Raw genomic sequence first — 19,264 nt, forward strand, 5'->3', positions numbered from 1 at the left:
CGCAGCAAGCTATAATAACACAGACAGAACTATGTTATGTGGTCCTTTAAGTAAGCATTTACATTGCAAGAAGTGCCCATAAAACCAGTAATTTAACGAGTTTACTTTTGCCCCATAGTAATTACACTTATGAACTCCTATGCAGCAGAGCCACAACTGATGAACACATTACACTATGCAGTGTGCATTTTCAGCTGACTGTGTAGGATTTGAGGTTGTCACAGTGATGGTTATGAAGACCTCTTTTAGAATATTGTCACGTGACAAATAACTTTACATTGGTCTTGGATTTAGTGAATCTTTATTGGACGCTCACACTTACACACCTTACAGTTATTATCGTTTGTGATATCACTTGACTTCTGGCCCAGTACTCCAATGTGACGTCTCAACTATCCTTTGCCGTGGTTGAATCTTAACTGTCTCTGGCGGTGGCTATTCCAAGACTGTTGTATGGTGGCTAGGTTCCAACTGTGTTGTTGCTGTCTGTAGCTCTCAGCTTATGTAGGTGTTCTGCGGACTCAGTAGAGGACACCTCTCGCCAAGGTTCGGTTTCATGTATTCGGCGATCCGTTGCTTCGGGAACGCTCTTTATACACTGGTAACGAGTTTCGTCTCATCCGTTGTTACTCAACGGCCTTCTGTTGTTCATCTCCGGGGAAACGTGTTCGTTGTTTCGGCATTGTCTATGCAACGGCCCACTGTTATTGCGTTACCATGGAAGTATCTACTCCAAACACATTACAATATAATGCCATGTAGCTGTTGAGAAACTGATGCTTCAGCAGAACATGTCTCCATATTCAGGGTCAAAGAATACACCAAGCTAGAAACCACTGTGAAGCAGTTAGCATGCAGAGCTCTTTGACCCTGAGGATGGAGGGGCAGCATGTTCCGGCAAAAGGTCAGTTGACTGTCAGCAGACTACAAGGCATTATATTCCATAAGACAGAAATATTTACAGCTTATTGTTTGTACACCCACTAACAAACAGAACACTTAAATTATACATGTACTTCTCAGCAGCACCAACTTAATCACATGGAACTAATCTATCTCAGATCTGGGATGAAAATTAAATCCTGTCTGAGGCCACTGTCCTGTTTGCCAATTCCTGTAAATCACTTGCAGACACAGTATGAGTGAATGAATGATTTGAAGTGCCCTGTGTTGTGGTGCACGTTTATTGTAATACAAAATTATACAATATTACTTGCATAACCAGAATCTCAGAATTACATCAGTTTTAAACATACAAGTTACATTACTTAAAAAATTACAGTGTTTGGTCAATAAAACATGAGTAAAAGCCCTGAGCAAAAATGAATTTTTGAATTTGGAATTTGGCAACCTGTTAATTAGTGTATACTCACAATATATTCACATCATTCCCCCAGATATTCTTGTGTACATTATGCATGAACATATCCTTATAAATGGTAGGAATATGTATAATCTCCCCTATGTTCAATCAGGTCAAAGTGGCTTCCACTTGATCTGGTACACATGTCACACAAATCTAAACCCTCTCCAGTATCTGTGCACTGACAGGTGTTTAGGTTGGTTTGATTCTTCAATGACATTTTTCAGGAACGTTTTTCTGCATTATGTATATGAAGATGTCTTTTTAGCTTACTCTGTTCACTAAATGATTTCTTACACTCACCACAGGAATATGGGCGCTCCCCACTGTGTATGCGTTGATGTCTCTTCAGAGTGTACTTCTGAATAAATGATTTATTACACATATCACATGAATAGTGACACTCCCCTGTGTGTACACGCTGATGTCTCCTCAAACGACATTTATCGCTGTATGATTTGTTACACAGTCCGCAGGAAAATGGGCGCTCTCCACTATGTACACGTACATGTATACGCAGATTGCTCTTTTGAATGAATGACTTATTACATACATCACAGACAAATGGTTGCTCGCCACTATGTATGCGAAGATGATCCTTCAAGTGACTTTTACAACTGAATGATTTGTTACATACCCCACAGGAAAATGGACGCAGAGGCTCCCCACTATGTGCACGTTTGTGTGTATACAGATGACTCTTCTGAATGAACGACTTATTACACACATCACAGACAAATGGACGTTCACCACTATGTATACGTTGATGATTCTTCAGATGACTCTTATCACTGAATGATTTGTTACATACATCGCAGACAAATGGGTGCTTACCTTTATGTATGTGTTTGTGTTTGTTCAGGTTACTCTGTTCACTAAATGGCTCATTACACATATCACAAAAATATGAATGATCACTCTGCATGCACACATGAGTCTTAAATGCAGTTTGAAGAGTAAAAGATTCATGGCACCCAATATGTCTGAGCTGATGTTCATTTGGAATAATCTGATAAGAAAAGGCAGAAATATTATAACAAATATTAATCAAATGTAATATGCATTCCCAAAATAAGATAAATACTTATTTCAACACAAAATTAAGTTCCTAACTAGACTAAGTGTACACATAAGGCCATGTCATAACTCAAGCAGTTAGTTGGCTTCGCACCGCGGTGGTCTGGGTTCTATTCCGGGTCTGGTCAAGTGGGATTTGTGGTGGACAAAGTGGTGCTGGGGCAGATTTTCTCCGAGTACTTCGGTTTCCCCTGCCAATCTTCATTCCACCAATTGCTCCACAATCGCCCTCACCTATCATCTGGGGCTGGTACAATAGGCCAGAAATGGCCACAGTACAAGGGACTTAGTCCCACCCCACTAGCAATAAAAAATAAAGTGTATGCATGTGCGTGCGTGCATCACTGGCCTCACTGTAAATATGCACCTGCACAAAAGAGGGAACTAAAAATCCATGAACAACAAAGTAAAATTACACAAGTAATTGTATATTACTTAGTGAATTAAAAACTGGGCCTAAAATGCATCTTATACAAAATGCCTGATATTTAGTTCCTAAAATACATGGATAAAGAACTAAACAACAGACCTTTATCACAAACTGGACATTGTATGAGGGAGTTTTGAACATTAAGGGGCTCCCACAGGCTGTACAAACTGATGTTAGCTCTCGCAACATCTGTGGGTTAAATGTAATTAATCTAAAGCCACACACCAATCAACTCCCACATCTCTGCAGGCAGTTTTACAACTTTTGACTTGTTCTGTGTAAGAGTCCATCTTGCCAGGCAGGTAAACAGCATGAAAAAGACTGGTATAAACATCACTATGTACAGCCTGTTCAGGTGTTGTATCTCCACATAATGAGAATTTCTTGGCAGTTGCACTGGCAGCCTCATTAATGGGGATGCCCATATCACCAGGTATCCAACAGGAAACTATGAACTTCCCTGCCTTATGGAGGTGGGACACCCGACACAATCCCAGTCATGACCAGATAGTGTGGGTGTGTGTTGAGGTTCTGTATGGCACTTGGGGTGGTCCAAGCAAAGGAGGCTACATGTTTGAAGTTACTGTTGAATGAAGAGAAGAGCTCTGTATGTTGCATGAAGTTCATCCATGGAAGCTCTGTTAATGACAGAAGCAGAAGGGATAAACCTGCCCTCCACAGACAAGGTCACAGCCAGCTGAACCTTGGAGAAAAGACCTGCCAGTATACACAGCCATATAGTCCAGATAGTCAAAATACAGTGCCATGAAACACCAGTGATAAGTAATGACAGATGTTTCATCTAATGTGTCTCATGAGTCAGTGGTCACAGATTTGGCATGACTTCACAATGTCAAATCAGCAAGAGGCCATTGGGAATGATATGCGGCAAGCAGATGTCATGATCCCCAACAAGGTGATAAAAGCAAACACCCATAGGTCAAAAAACACTGGCCTTCAGCTTGATGAAACACCATACCATAAGAAGGGAAATAGGGCTGTCTTCCCAACTTCATCATATAACTGTGGAGGACAAGGGGGTGTGGAGGTTGTCCAAAACAGGAAGAACAGTCTCTGCACAGCCCCATAACATGGCCAGGGTACATCCTTATTACAGGGATTCCTCAATGATATGGCTGGATGGATTTTATTACAAATCAGAAGTCTTCCACCTAGCACAGGAGAGAGAACATATATACAACTCACCTCATGTTCAGGCTTTATTACTGGAAATGATATTAGCAGAGGATCCTCCTCATGTTGTTCATCTGTGGCCTCAACCTGTACACCGATGACCTCGTTTCCATCATGAGATGTTACACATGTTTCACTACATAAATCAGGTTCAACTTTCAGCAAATCCTTGCAGTTCTGTAAAGTTAACGATAGAAGAATCAATTCACAGTGAAACCATAACTGGAATATACACAAGAGATGCATGCAAAATTTAAGGTTAGTCATTTTTTGTTTCTTTGCTGCTGTCTCGTAATGTGGCTCTATGCAGCAAAGTGTACTGGAGAGGTTAACAGTCATTTATCTGGTCAACAAATTCCTTACTGTTTATGGAACTGAAGGATTTACAGACACTTCCACTGGTCCCTATACTTAGCCAAATAGATTCGATACACACCCTCATATCCTATTTGAATATCTTTTTAATATTATTCTTCCATCTATGTCTGGGTTTCCCAAGTGGTACCTTCTTTTCAAATTTTCTCACTTTAATCACTCACTGATTTTTTTATTTTGTCCTCATATACTACACTCCCAGCACACTTCATCCACTTCTGTGAAGATTAACAATCGTGAAGCACATCGTTACTCAAACTTTTGAATCTCTTCCTGTCATCAGGTGAAGGGCTGGAAGGCACCTACTTTCTTGAGTCCCTTAGAAAGAGCTCAATCACTGAACCAATACTGGCGTTTTCCATTCCTTCACCTGAGAATGGAAAGATTTTGAGTTTTCAAAATGTTGTGTTCTTTAGTGTTTTTCAGAATACCAGATGATGGACAAAGTCCAAAAAACCAATAATTCCAAGTAAAATTTGGTCCTTTAGGAATATTTTGAAATAAAAAAGGAATGTATAGCTCTAGTAAAATTTACAAAGATACATTACAAAATTTGAAGTACTGAATTTTGGGATTATGTGGTTCCCCAAGTTCTTCCTGCTAAAAATCTTCCTGAAGGTTTGTGTGCGCATGCACAGACATACACGAACAACCAAGACACTCTGAAGACACAAAAACATGGCTCACCTTGGGTTCAACCTTTTTCACAGAGAATGGTGATGGTAAGTAAACCTCTTCAGTTTCCATGCTAATGGGAACTTGACCTTGAATATCAGCATTTTCTGCTTTGATTATGTCTATGTTTGGCTGTAAAATTATAAACAGAAGACAATTCTGTTAGATAATACATTCCCTCTGACTCCAGAACATACTTGTATGCAGTACTGGAGACAGCACATACAACAGCAGACTCACACAGCAAATTCTGACATTTCAATACCATCATACAGAAATATGGGCCTTCAGGAACAAAAGAGGTTGTACATAATAATGGCACTGTCCCTGATTTTAATACCAAACAAGCATTCACAACAAAGGCATTTTCAATTCCTACATACAGGGCTATGATTTTTTAATGAGAGGCTTTAATGATAATTTGTTCACACTTAAATCTGTAGTAGCACTATAAAATCTTTAGTTATAATTTTAAATCCTTTAAAATTTTAAATTTAGAGAAAATTTTAAAGGATTTAAAATTATAACTAAAGATTTTATAGTGCTACTACAGGAAAACCAAAATTGACGTGTGCAAAATAATCTACATACCAGACAGATATCAACGAGGTAGATGTTGATAATGACGAAGAAAGTAACAATGTGTTTTTAAATGTTAAATTTTAGACTGGGGTCAGTGTGGCAGTAACGTAAGAGTATACACCTGATGATGGCCGTTAGAGGCCGAAACATGTAGTGTAGAAGAGAGCAAGATCAAAGACATATAATATATATTGTTTGCACTTGGGACGGAGTTTGTGTCATTTGTCGTGTGGAGTGCAACAGGATGCTTAAATATAATATAATACTTTATACTTACTTAAGAACTTTTTACTCATGTTTTACTAAAAAAATTATTACTTCCAAACTTAAATGCAACCCGTGGATGACTTAAGGGATACGAATTTCATGTGGGAAAAAAGAGGAAGTTATATCTTAAATATAGACAAGATGATGATCCACATTTTAAACTGTATTATAAGAAATACTGTAAAGTACTTACTAAAGTTATTAAAGAGGCTAAGAAAGTACACTATGATAATAAAATTTAAAACTCTTATAATAAATTAAAAACTACATGGTCAATTTTTAAAAATGAGACTGGATCTAAAACTCAGAAGGATGAACCCCAATCACTGAAAGTCAATAATATTATGATACAGAATAAAAAGTGCATTGCAAACACGTTTAACGAATATTTTATCTCAGTAGCTTAGACAATTATAGATGATTTAAGCAATAACAAAACTCCAACTGACATCAATCCATTACATTATCAGGGCAATAAATACACGTCTACTTTTAAATCTATCAAATGGCATTATGTCTCAACTACCGAGATTAGAAAGATAATCAAATCTTTGAAGACCAAGTCTTCACATGGTTGACGAAATTTCCACTAGAATTCTAAAAGCAAGTATGCCATATATAACTTTGCCACTAACTTACATGTGTAATCAAGCCCTTGCCCAGGGAACGTTTCCAGACAGAATGAAATTTGCTGTGGTTAAGCCAATTTTCAAGAGCGGTAATATATATGAACCAGCCAACTACAGGCCTATTTCATTATTGTCAGCCTTTTCTAAGGTTCTTGAAAGGGTTATATATAATAAATTGTGTGAACATACAGACAGTAATCATATATTGGACAATAATCAATATGGTTTTAGACCTAATTCATCTATAGAAAAAGCATCTTTCAAATTAGTAGAGGAAATACTAAAAGCAATGAATAACAGACAGTTTGTTGGAGGAATATTTTGCAACTTACACAAAGCCTTTGATTGTGTCATTCATGATATACTTATCAAAAAATTAAGAGTTTTATGGAATAACTGGCAAGTTTGGTGCCTTAATTAAATCTTACCTGAATGGAAGATATCAAAGAGTAACCCTTGGCCCTAAAAGTTCTATTAATAGCTCGTCTAGTTGGGCAGAAGTAAAATTTGGTGTACCCCAAGGTTCAATTCTTGGCCCACTTATTTTCCTCTTGTATATAAATGATATAACTAAGGTTTCAATTAATGGAACAAACATATTCTTATATGCAGACGATACAAGTATAATAGTGACTAATCCGGAATACGCTGACTACAAATCAACCATGACCACAATATTTTGCAATATTAATACATGGTTCAGAACCAATCTGTTAAAATTAAATATTCATAAAACCTACACTCTCCAGTTCACTTTAATGAACTATGAGGATCATATTATGCATAATAATATTGATCAAAATTTACCGACTAACTTAGATTGTATCAAATTTTTAGGCCTAAATACTGATAATAGGCTGTGTTGGAAGAATCATATTGATTACCTTGTCACTAAATTGAGTTCGTCTTGCTTTATTATGAGAACAATTAAGCCCATGATATCATTAAGTAGCTTAAGAATGATTTATTTTGCTTATATATGTTCTGTGATGACATATGGAATTATTTTCTGGGGCAATTCTTCATACATGACAACTTTTTATGATCCAAAAGAACGTTATAAGGATTATGATGGGATTAAAGAAAAAGATTCTTTCAAGGGAATGAAAATTCTGCCTGTGTTCTCAATACATATATTCCTTGATGCAACACACTATAAATAACATACATTTGTTTATGAGAAATACGGAGGTACATAATATTGGTACCAGACAGAATGTTAACCTATTTCCACCGAGTACTTCTCTTACTAAAGTTCAAAAGGGTGCATATTATTCAGGTATAAAAATCTACAATCATCTGCCTAAAGAGCTCAAACAATTATCTAATAACCAAAAATCCTCTGAATGTTCCCTAAAAAGATTTTTACATGCTAACTTTTTATGCATTAAATGAGTATTTTAATTACAAATGTACATACATTTCAATGTTTTAACGCTGTATTTTAATATAGTTGGTATGGGAGATGTGAGGGGTTGTATGGTTTGGATTGTATTGTGGTTACTTGTGAATTATGTCTGTTAATCAGGATATTATCTTTTTGCCTCATATTGTTGTATGTGTTAGATAGTTAATGTGGGTGATCTTCGTTGTGTGGCTTGTGTGATTTTGTGTATGTGTTTGGTGACTATTTCCACATCCTGGGTCTGTTTTCCGTATGAATGTTTATGGAAAGTGGAGGGTATGTATGTATATGACGAGTTCTGTATCAATGTATTTAGATTTATGGGAAAATGAAATAAAGAAAGAGAGAAAGAAGGAAAGATAATTGGTCATAAGTGTGTAAATTTATAATGCATTTAATTCAGTTAATTTGGGTAATTTGAATTAAATTGTATTAATTTTAAGTTTTTATAGTAATGTTATTTTTAAATTATGTTTATTAATTATAACTGTAATAAGTTTTTTATTCTATTATCTATGTTAATTGACTAATGTATGTGATTTTAATTATATAACTTATGTAATTTATTATATGTATCTGGACACATCTGTTATCAAAGGGACTATTTCCACATCCTAGGCTTTTTACCTGTATTGATATATGAAAAATAAAGGAAATGAATGAATGAACCATTTCCTTCCATGCCAACTCCACTTTATTATTCACTATTCATCCACTCATTTGACACTACAAAATATTAGTGAAGGAAGTACATATAAACAAAAGACCAATATATATCTTTAAGGTTAGTATGATACTATAATTTTTTGTTTGCATTACGTACCCCATCTCCATACTGTTAACACAATTTTTAAATAACGTTAGACATTTGCTCTTCAATTAGTAGAAATATGTCTTGAGATCAGGCAGAAAAATGAATATACATACTTAGGAACAGTTTAGTACCAGTGTTTTCCATTATGAACAATACTGTCATGTAAAGACAATATTACAAAAGGAAGTATTAATTACAACAGTCACAGGACTACTCATGAGGGCACATTTTATGTCATGTAATGAACAACCTTTTTTTTTATTATGAAGATATTCATTTTAAAGTTAGTTTTCAAGCCTGTATATTTTAATACCTTTTCTCATTCATTTGATAGGATAGTAGCAACCATTTAAGGCCCAATTGAAGAACTCTTTAGCTTGCAGATATATTCATATATATGATCCATTACATTATTTGTTCTTTTTCCTTGGATGTTCCCTTGTCTGATCTTATGATTGCATCAGGTGACAAGCAGCATACAGCCATGTGATGAAGTTTTTGCTACCAGATCTGATTGCTACCTGCTTCATGCTGGTTTCTTGCTTGGTTTATTATTCAGCCCTCAAGATGAAAGCTACACATGCCTTTGAAATGTCAGTCAACTTTCAATGGACTATCTGGTGTTATATCTCAGATGATAGGATTCTTCATAACCACTGCTTTGAGAACCACATATCCTAGAGATTAGCTTCTGATGATCACCGATAACAGGAAACTAAAACCTTTCGGAACCAGTTACTTCACTTACAAACTTTGGTTGACTATTTCTGGCACAGACAGCAAAACTAACATGACTCTTGATCACCACCACCACTGTATAAGAAAGATTTGGTCCATATGGCAGTCCTTATTACAAGACCTGAGAGCATAACAACATTCCTTTCATCTGATTGCTGGCCAGAAGAAATCAAGTCCAGTGGTGGGGATGCCACCTTTCAGCCTCTGGATTGGCTGAATGCTGCATTTCTTCATCTCATATTCCACGATTTGATAACTGGGCAAGTTTTACAAGATGGACAGTCATTCCATCCCCAACTTTCCTCCTTTTGCATCTGAGCTTATGAATGGCAGTAACAGAGATGATCAATAGGACATCCAATGAAGAGATAAAGAAATAACTTAAGACTGTAACAGGCCTTAAGGCCTAATACTTGAAAAGAGGATGAGGAAGGATAAAATAAAGATTGTCCAAAAAGGAAACTGTAATTCAGGGCATTCTACTTAAAAAAAATTTAAATTAAAATAATTGGTGCTACTTTGTTGACCAAGAAAGTCAAATATGGAACATTACACTTCGTTCATTAAGAATATTTGGGGGGGGGGGAAGTATGCCTACACATTTTCAAAAATTATGTCCCATTGTTTGAGGTACTGCATCCTGAAATCATCTCATCCCCCGGATTGCACTCATAAGAAATTCTCAAGAAAGTTTTCAAATAATCAGGTCCCTTACTAACTCACAAGAAGTTTTCCAGTTCAATAAAAATAAGGAAAAACTTTTTGAAATTTTATCATTCTTCTTCCTTGCAAACACAAAAACACAGGCACAAACTCATGAACACAAATAAAGAAATGTGACTCACCTTGGGCTCAGCCTCTTGTACACAAAATGGTAATGGTATGTGAACCTCTTCAGTCACCATGCCAATGGGATCTTCTTCATTTTGAATAGCATCATTTTCTACTTTGATAATATCAATGTTCAGCTGTAAAATTATAAACTGAAGGTGATTCTGTTAGATAATACATTCCTTATGACTCCAATACACACACAGTATCGGACACAGCACATATTGACCACTGATTCCATACTAACATACCAATACCAATATCACAAATACCATCCTTCAGAAATGGTAACACACGTAACCAAGACAAAATGATTTCTGGGCAAACAGATACATCCACAATTCCCATTCATACAAAAAATTATGAGAAATGATACACATGAAAACATCTGATGCATGAAGAATACTTATACACCACGTTACTGACCCAAGAAACATATCAGCATTTTCCAGTGGTCAAGGTTCAAAGCCCAAAAAGCAAGCCTATCAGGCTCCGTGACTGAAGCATACAACTGTTTTTTAAATGCTCATATTTTTAAAGTATGTTTCGTTGATTACTAGCAAAATGTTTTAAACAAGAAACTATTTCACCAAACAGGTTGTTCTAGTGGTAACATTCTAGGTAAATGCTGGGATAGTCCTTCATTAGGCCATGATCATGTCCTTCCAAATTCTTTCCAGTTCATCTATCATCTTACCAACCAATGCTACATGGTCTTGATACTGAAAGTATAAATATCAAATCCTTTTCTTCTAATGATACCCTACCTCTAACAAATTCCATCCTCATAACAACAGGTTATGATCCCCTTATGTATAATTCTTGTCCCTAACTGATGGTAACATCCCCATTTAAATACAAATATAGACAGTACGATCTGCTAATTCATAGCAATCCCTATCCCACCTAACCTACATAACCATAAAATATATATATATATTTACACTTTCCTAAAACTTAGCTACTGTTTACAATGAATCTGACCTATATAGTCTCCTGGTGTTTTGAGAATTTGTGCAAGTACAAGGCTGTATATCATCTTGTAACAACTGTACATTTTTTTATAGAGAGGAGTATTTAGCCCCTGAACCCTCATGCTCGAATGCCACCCTTGTCATCATCTGCCACTGCTTATTTAGCATACTCACACTTGCCCTCCATATTTGAAATCTCTCTCCTCCATCCACAACCTGAGGATGCACCATGCTGTGGTGAAAAGGGACACACACAAAGCATACAACACAGAATAGTAATACTGACAACAAAAGGATGAATATGCTCAGATACACAATTATCAGAAAGAAAGACAAAATATTACAGTCTCACTACTACACATAATCATGTTCACTGACAACCAAAATATGTACATGAATGTGTACAATGATCCCCACAGACGTGAGAGAACAGAAAATGAAAATTAACATGTTTCTCACAAAATATTATTTTTATTTGACCATGTAAATTCAGCAAACAAGACAAATTTATTTTCTGTGCACATGACATAAATGCTTACCAAGCCTTCTTCAACAGCAGGAAATAGTTTCTCAACTGTTTTTGCTATATCTGTTGCTACTCTTGCTGTGAGAGACTGCAGATTCTTTTGTTCACACATAATAGTGTAAGAAACTCACTTAAAGGAATCCAAGCGATATTGCTTCATAATTCTGCAAGTGTATATAACTGAGAACAATTGCTCAGGTCCTGAAAGGAAACATATCAGTTGTAAGTGATCTTTACAAACATCACATTTTATGGAAACAATTATATTTTGCACGAGGTAAAGGGACATTCCTTATGCATTTGGATATATTGCAACTTCAATTACATGACCCTACAGCACCAGTTTTGAGTCTTCTTCAATAATAGATGTGAGACTGGCATGTCCAATACATAGGAAAAGAAAACATACATTGTCAAAATGAGTAATAACTATCTACTTAACTAATTAACTTCATGGAACTGAGCCCTTCTTGAGAGGCCACCAGTTGTGCAGCAACTCAAGAATTTCCCAATATTTTATGGAACCCGAAGGTTCATTATCACATTCACAAGAGCCCTTCACTGGCCCTAGACAGCTCAATCCAGTCCATAACACCCTAAACTATTTCTCTAAGACCCATTTTAATATTGTCCACCCACCTAAGTCTTGATCTTCCCAGTGGTCTCTTTCCTTCTGGCTTTCCCACCTAAATATCCTCTAGGCATTCCTCTTTGCACCCATTAGTGCTACATGCCCTGTCCATCTTACCCTCCTTGACTTGATCGTTCTAATTATACTTGGTGAAGTGTACAACTTGCGATGCTCCTCATTATGCAGTTTTCTCCAACCTCCTGTCACTTCATCTGTCTTTGGTCCAAGTATTCTCCTCAGCACCCTGTTGTCAAACACCCTTGATTCAGATTATCTGACATCCAGATTAACCGATTATTAGATGTAAAACTGACAATTTCCTTATCAAAATGGTTGTAATACCTGTATGTATGGACTGTTGAATGATAATAAATGATAATAACTGTACCCAGATTAGCGAGGGTTTACTGTATTTCTGTATCATCATGCACCCTATTACTCCTGGCAAATGTGGAGATGGTACCTCCATTTGGCCAGGACCACTTCCAAATCCTTTCAAATTCATCACTCATCTATCATCCTACTACCCTATGCTATACAATCTTGACACCAAAGGTAAAAAGGTAAAGTTGTCCCTGTGCTTAACTAATTAAGCACTACATCATGAAGGCATGTAGGGGAGTAGATGTATACATCCACATCTTCTTGACCTCAGCATTAGGTGGAGGTGAGTGGTCAGCTTCACGCTCTGGTCGCTTTACCCCCGGGGAAACAGCCCCTGGTACCCATTCGATAGGAGGTTGGGTGGACCCCAGAGCTGGTCTGGACAATGTGGAGAAGAGAAAATTCTTGACCTTACCGGGACTTGAACTCCGACCCCTCGGTTGTCCAGCCTGTAGCTAGTCGCTATACTGACTCCACTATCTTGACACCAAAAGCATCATTAAATAACCTACAAGATCCCACACATCAATAAGACCATGAAAGAACTGACAACGGCAGTCATAGAGGGAATCCAGCTGAGACAACTGCAAATCCATGGAGCATGGTACTTAGTGAGAGATGGCAGTTGTTCTGCTGGTGAAGAAATTTCCTGCTATTTGTGGAATCAGAAACTCCCCTACCATGCGTTAGTGAACCTTACTCTTGGCCAGATTAATCCAGTCCACGTCCTCATAACAAATTCCCTGTAAGGTCCACTTTAATATATTCACGTGTTGGGTATGTCACGTGACAAATAACTTCACAACGTCAAGGATGTACTCGTAGTGAATATTTATTGTGCTTCGCTTCTACACTCACACACTTTACAATTATTATCACTTGCAGTATCACAATTACCGCTTCCACTATATCTCGGCGAATACTAGCCTGCCTTCAATGGCAGCTCTCTTAAGACTGACTTCTGGCCCAATACTCATCTACCCAACTCTCTCGTTCATACGGGACTATCTAGCTCTGCTTTCAACTCTCTTATATACGCATTATGCGGACCAGATACCAGACACCATTTCTCACGGTCCCATTTCTGCCATTTCAACAGTCCGTTGTTGTGCAACGAACCTTCTGTTGTCCATCTCCTTGGAAACGCATTCGTTGTTTTGGCATTCTCTACACAATGGCCCACTGTTATTCCGTTACGATGGAAGTACCTATCCAAACATGTTACAATATTATCATCATACCTATGTATAGTCACCCATGTGGTCTCTTTCTTTCAATATTTCCAAATGAGACTTATTTGTGAAATTTATCAGATTATTTGTAGTATGTGACTTTGTTCTGTTGACCTAAGAAACAGTAATTTTTGATGAAGTGAACAACTATGAAGCTCCTCATTATGCAACTTTCTCTCTCTTCTAAAGCTTCCTGTCTTTCAGGTCCTAATTTTATTCCCATTACCTCATCCTCAACAACGATGCATGTTCTTTCTGTACAGTAAAACCCCGACCCATACAAAGCAATAAGTCATGCAAGATTTTGTACATTTTAATGCTTGGGATTTTACATAAAAGACAGTAGGATTGAGGAATCTGAGCTACTTGATAAAAACAGAAAAATTAATATGGTACTACAGACATATTATTGAGTCCTACTGGCTCAATCAAAGGATCTGACTTAGGGGTTTCTGCACCATCTAAGTGCAATATAGTTCATTGCTCCTTTATTATACACTGTTTCACTACATGTTTCAGCCTAAATGACCATATTCAGGTGTACAGGCTGTAGTAGTTCAGGACTCTACTAGTCACTGTAACGCTGTTTTTCTTTCCTTTTATTGTTATTTTTGGTTATGTGGGTGGCACGTGTTTGTTTTTCTGTAATGTGTGATGCCCTGTGTTGGAGCTCTAATACAGTGCATCATACATTACAGAAAAGCAACCACGTACAACCCACATAACCAAAAATAACAATACGAGGAAAGAAAAACAGCATTACAGTGACCAGTAGAGCCCTGAAGTACTACAACCTGGCCATTTGGGCCAAAACATGTAGTGAAAAAGTGTCTAATAAAGGAACAATGAACTATGTTGCAAATGATGCAAGAAGATGTTGAAATATAACACCATCAAACAAAGGTCATATTATCGATTGTAAGACACCTACTGCAAATTTTCAAGTAACATATCAAACCGAAATTTCTACTCTAAAGAGTAGATCTGCAGCAATATGAAATCAACACTGTGATCACATCATTAGTATGCAAACTTCTGTTTGGGAGGTCCGGGGTTCAAACCTCCACCTGGAGAGTTGCCATCCTGATGAAGTTTTTTCTTGTTTTCTCAGTCACTCCAGACATATGACATGACACTACCATAAATTAGGCCATGGTCTCCCCCTTCCACATCATTTCCAATTCAGAAATCATCAAATAATTTCATGCTATATAACTGTGTGATAAAAAGTTCAAGGGCAAAGTCAGACCAGAGAAGGAATGAGAAAACAAGATTATAATCATAAAAGAAAGTAACTGACAATTTCAAGAAATATTCTGGCACACAACTGTTTTCACAAACACAGCAAAACACAAGAAAAGGCGGATTCAAATATGATAGTGAGACCAGAAAATTGGAGACAGAAACATCAAAAGATGGAAGCAGAAATTTACTGGGCATTATAAATGCAGATCACAAATGAAATACAAACTCAAACAAATTTAATCATTTCAAACATAAATGCTGAAATGGTACACTAGAAAATTAAATGGTTACAATATGTATAGCACTGACAAAGGAAGAAAAAGCAGGTACTAGGATGCAATGTTGGCTACTGATGTGAGAAGTTTTAAATTTGCATTGAAGAGGTTTCTATATCATCATTCTTTTTATTCCATGAATGAATATTATCAATATAATTGGTCATAAGCGTGTAAATTTGTAATATACACATATTTAATTCAGTTAATATAGGTAATTTAAATAAAATGGCATTAATTCAAGTTTTATAGTAAGTTATTTTTAAATTATGTTTATTAATTAAAATATTATTACATTTTTTACTTTATATTATTATTTATGTTAATAAATAAATGTTAAGTGATTTTAATTATGCGACTCATGTAATTTTGTATATATATCTTGATATATCTATTTTCAAAGGGACTATTTCCACATCCTAGGTTTGTTACCTGTATGGATATATGGAAAATANGTGAGAAGTTTTAAATTTGCATTGAAGAGGTTTCTATATCATCATTCTTTTTATTCCATGAATGAATATTATCAATATAATTGGTCATAAGCGTGTAAATTTGTAATATACACATATTTAATTCAGTTAATATAGGTAATTTAAATAAAATGGCATTAATTCAAGTTTTATAGTAAGTTATTTTTAAATTATGTTTATTAATTAAAATATTATTACATTTTTTACTTTATATTATTTTTTATGTTAATCAATTAATGTTAAGTGATTTTAATTATGCGACTCATGTAATTTTGTATATATATCTTGATATATCTATTTTCAAAGGGACTATTTCCACATCCTAGGTTTGTTACCTGTATGGATATATGGAAAATAAAGGAAATGAATGAAAGTTACTGGAGTGACCTGACTGTGGAAAGCCAAACAAAAAATACAGAGAAGTACATCTAAGAGAAGCAATTAAGTCCACTGTTGCATTGTTTATCACGTTGAAGTAACCTGATACGTTAAATTAGTGCCACTGCATTTCTATGTTTGATTATAATTTTCTGTAATGTACTTATAAAGCTTCTTTACTAGCAACAGCACTTATCACAGAAAACTGATGTGATTCATTTCCCCTTCCTTCAGCACTTACTATAAGCTATGCGTAGCGAGCCATCCATAATCATGAAGCATCAAGTTCTGAATCAGAATTGTCCCTAATTGTGCAATTATTGCTAGTTCCATAAAAAATCTGTTACAACAAAGGAGTTATACCTACAGATGTGTGTAAATGTCATAATGTACATCACGTGGACCTATATTTAGAGAATTAAAAATTTTAATGGTAACATCTTTGTATATTTTAGAGGTGTTAAGTTATTTCAAGATATATAACATTTACACCACAGAAAACTCTGACCTACATAAGTATGACAGGAAAAAGAAAGTAGACCTTCATGTGCAAAGTTATAATATCTTAGAATATGAGAAGGGTGTTATAAATATGGCTATTAAGCTTTATAATAGACTGCCTTTGGACCTAAGAATGGTAACAGCAGATAGAGAATTCCTACACAGACTCAAAATATATTTACTGGAACATCTATTGTATAATTTGCATTAGTTCCTCTCAGAAGGATAGTTAAACGAATAAGATTCTCCTTGATAAATAGATTTAAGTGTAAATAAAATGACTAGTAATTAGGTGAAGTTTTTTAATATGATTTAGCCTATAAAGGGAATGGAAGTCTTAAAAGAGATTGCACTCCAAATTATTTAATCGTTATCTAAATTGAATTTTATCTTTTGTGGATTATTTTGATATAATAGGTTTTAAGTTTAAGAATATGATGGTAGTAATTAAGATATATATAGTAAGATGGCCTTGTTTTTTATAATGAAAGGTAGTCGTAAATTTCATTATACCTAATATATTTTAATTATACCGAGAGTGTGATTTTAATTGTAATTGAATATTATGTTATGTGATACATGATGACGTTCAATCGACTGGGCAGGAGGCCAATCAGACTGGAAAAGTTGTATATGTATGTGACTTGTTCAAGAGTTACAATTTGTAACTCTGATGAATGTTAAATCAAATTATTATTATATTTCTGATAAGTGCACCAGTACCTAGCTCTGAATATTTGCCCACGTCTGTAAGCAAACATACTAATTATTGTGAACAAACANACTTCAGTTCACAAGCAGCACTTAATAACACATTATTATTCAGCATTAAAGCATTAAGAAATGACATACATGATAAGTTTGGAGTGGAGGAAATAAAGAGCAAAATGTAATATGGACTCACCTGCAGTCAAATTAACAAGAATTCAAATCCAGAACTTTACTATATGAGGTATAACACTGTAGTGAATGTTTGTTTTTGGGGGGGGGGATATTTGATGCATGGTATTTAAATCACTCTTACATAAATACCAACCCGTATAAAAAGCAAATTTCTAATATTACTTTTCCCATGAAATAGGATATTGGTAGGAAAGCCAGAAGTAAAGAGCCCACTTGGAAGACCAAGATATAGGTGGGTGGACCATATTAAAATGGAGGGCTAAGTTCCATAAATAAGTAGGTAAGTAAGTAACTATTCCCATAATTGTTTTATACAAGTATCATGCTGGCCAACCACGTGGAACGCAGGACCTTCTGAATACTACACTGGTACACCACTGTATGCCTTACTGTATTAAATTCGAATAAACAGATATGTGATACTCTTTTATTAGCATAAACACTGCAGCCTAGATCGGTGCAATCGCGAACGATCGCGAAATACCTGAATTCATTAAACATTCTCAAGTTCTTACCAACACTTTGCGGAAGCGTTTCATGATGTTCATGACCTTCATGACCTTCCTTTGCCCATCCATGTTAATACAGGACTTGAATTTGGAAATAAACCACGACGGCTTCCCTTTACGTGCTTCCTACAGCATAATCATTTTAGTCTTCATTGCTCTTAGCGCCGTCAATTACGATTATCTTAAGGGTCTTAAGGTTGTCACTTCAAATGTAGGACGGACTTAACTGCCAGCATTCTTCCGAGCTTCCGAGTTTGATCCAAAATACAGGTAAAATTTTACGAGTGTTGGGTGGTCCAAAGCCAAAGATTACAGGGAACGGAAAATCACATATAGCGTCATTTAATACGTAGAAACTCCCGACCGTTCAGGACTTACGGAACGAATGGGGCCAAAATTACCCCACAGACGCAGCATTTAAAGAAGTGCTACTACATCTACCACATCTACTATGACGACTTGTTGGTGACGTAACAGTAAGTCAATATTATAACTAGATTTCTTTATTTGTCATTCTTACTAACAGGGATAATCCACTATTGAAACGTCGGAGGGAAATTCAAAGATATGTGAGGATTCAGAATTACAGCGTTTTCGGACTTTGTCCACCTTCCGGTATTCTTAAAACCAGACAGCGCAACGTTTCGGAAACTGGATGTGTTTCAGTCCTCAGAGGAGGGGTGTGGGAGATACTGTTGGTATTATTTAATCCCTTTGAAAGCTTAGAAAAATCTAACCTCAATCACTGGATCGCACTGGACAATCCCTGTCACATTTACTACAAACCAAATTCGTGAATTTGTGAACACCAGTGCATAGAATCAAATGGGGAATCTATGAAAACATATAGTGC

At 35.9% G+C, this 19,264-nt stretch overlaps 1 protein-coding gene across 8 annotated transcripts; it reads right to left on the bottom strand.

Moving 5' to 3' along the window:
- Nucleotides 1-957: 957 nt before the first annotated feature.
- LOC111871286 (zinc finger protein 583) lies at nt 958-18,882 on the bottom strand. Of its 8 annotated transcripts, none has more exons than XM_023864286.2 (6): nt 18,418-18,882; nt 11,894-12,081; nt 10,395-10,517; nt 5,127-5,246; nt 4,077-4,241; nt 958-2,372 (listed from the first exon to the last, which is right to left on the bottom strand). In XM_023864286.2, exons 2-6 carry the CDS (start codon nt 11,990-11,992, stop codon nt 1,587-1,589), a joined length of 1,293 nt encoding a protein of 430 aa, XP_023720054.1. In that variant the 5' UTR covers nt 11,993-12,081; nt 18,418-18,882; the 3' UTR covers nt 958-1,586. The 8 variants fall into 8 exon arrangements, with proteins under 8 accessions (XP_023720054.1, XP_023720052.1, XP_033610081.1 ...); XM_023864284.2 differs by having other exon boundaries at nt 10,395-10,532; XM_033754190.1 differs by lacking the exon at nt 18,418-18,882 and adding an exon at nt 17,904-18,325 and having other exon boundaries at nt 10,395-10,532.
- Between the last annotated feature and the right edge of the window lie 382 nt (nt 18,883-19,264).

This window comes from Cryptotermes secundus, unplaced genomic scaffold (genome assembly GCF_002891405.2).
Source record: "Cryptotermes secundus unplaced genomic scaffold, Csec_1.0 scaffold825, whole genome shotgun sequence".
Lineage (NCBI taxonomy): Eukaryota > Metazoa > Arthropoda > Insecta > Blattodea > Kalotermitidae > Cryptotermes > Cryptotermes secundus.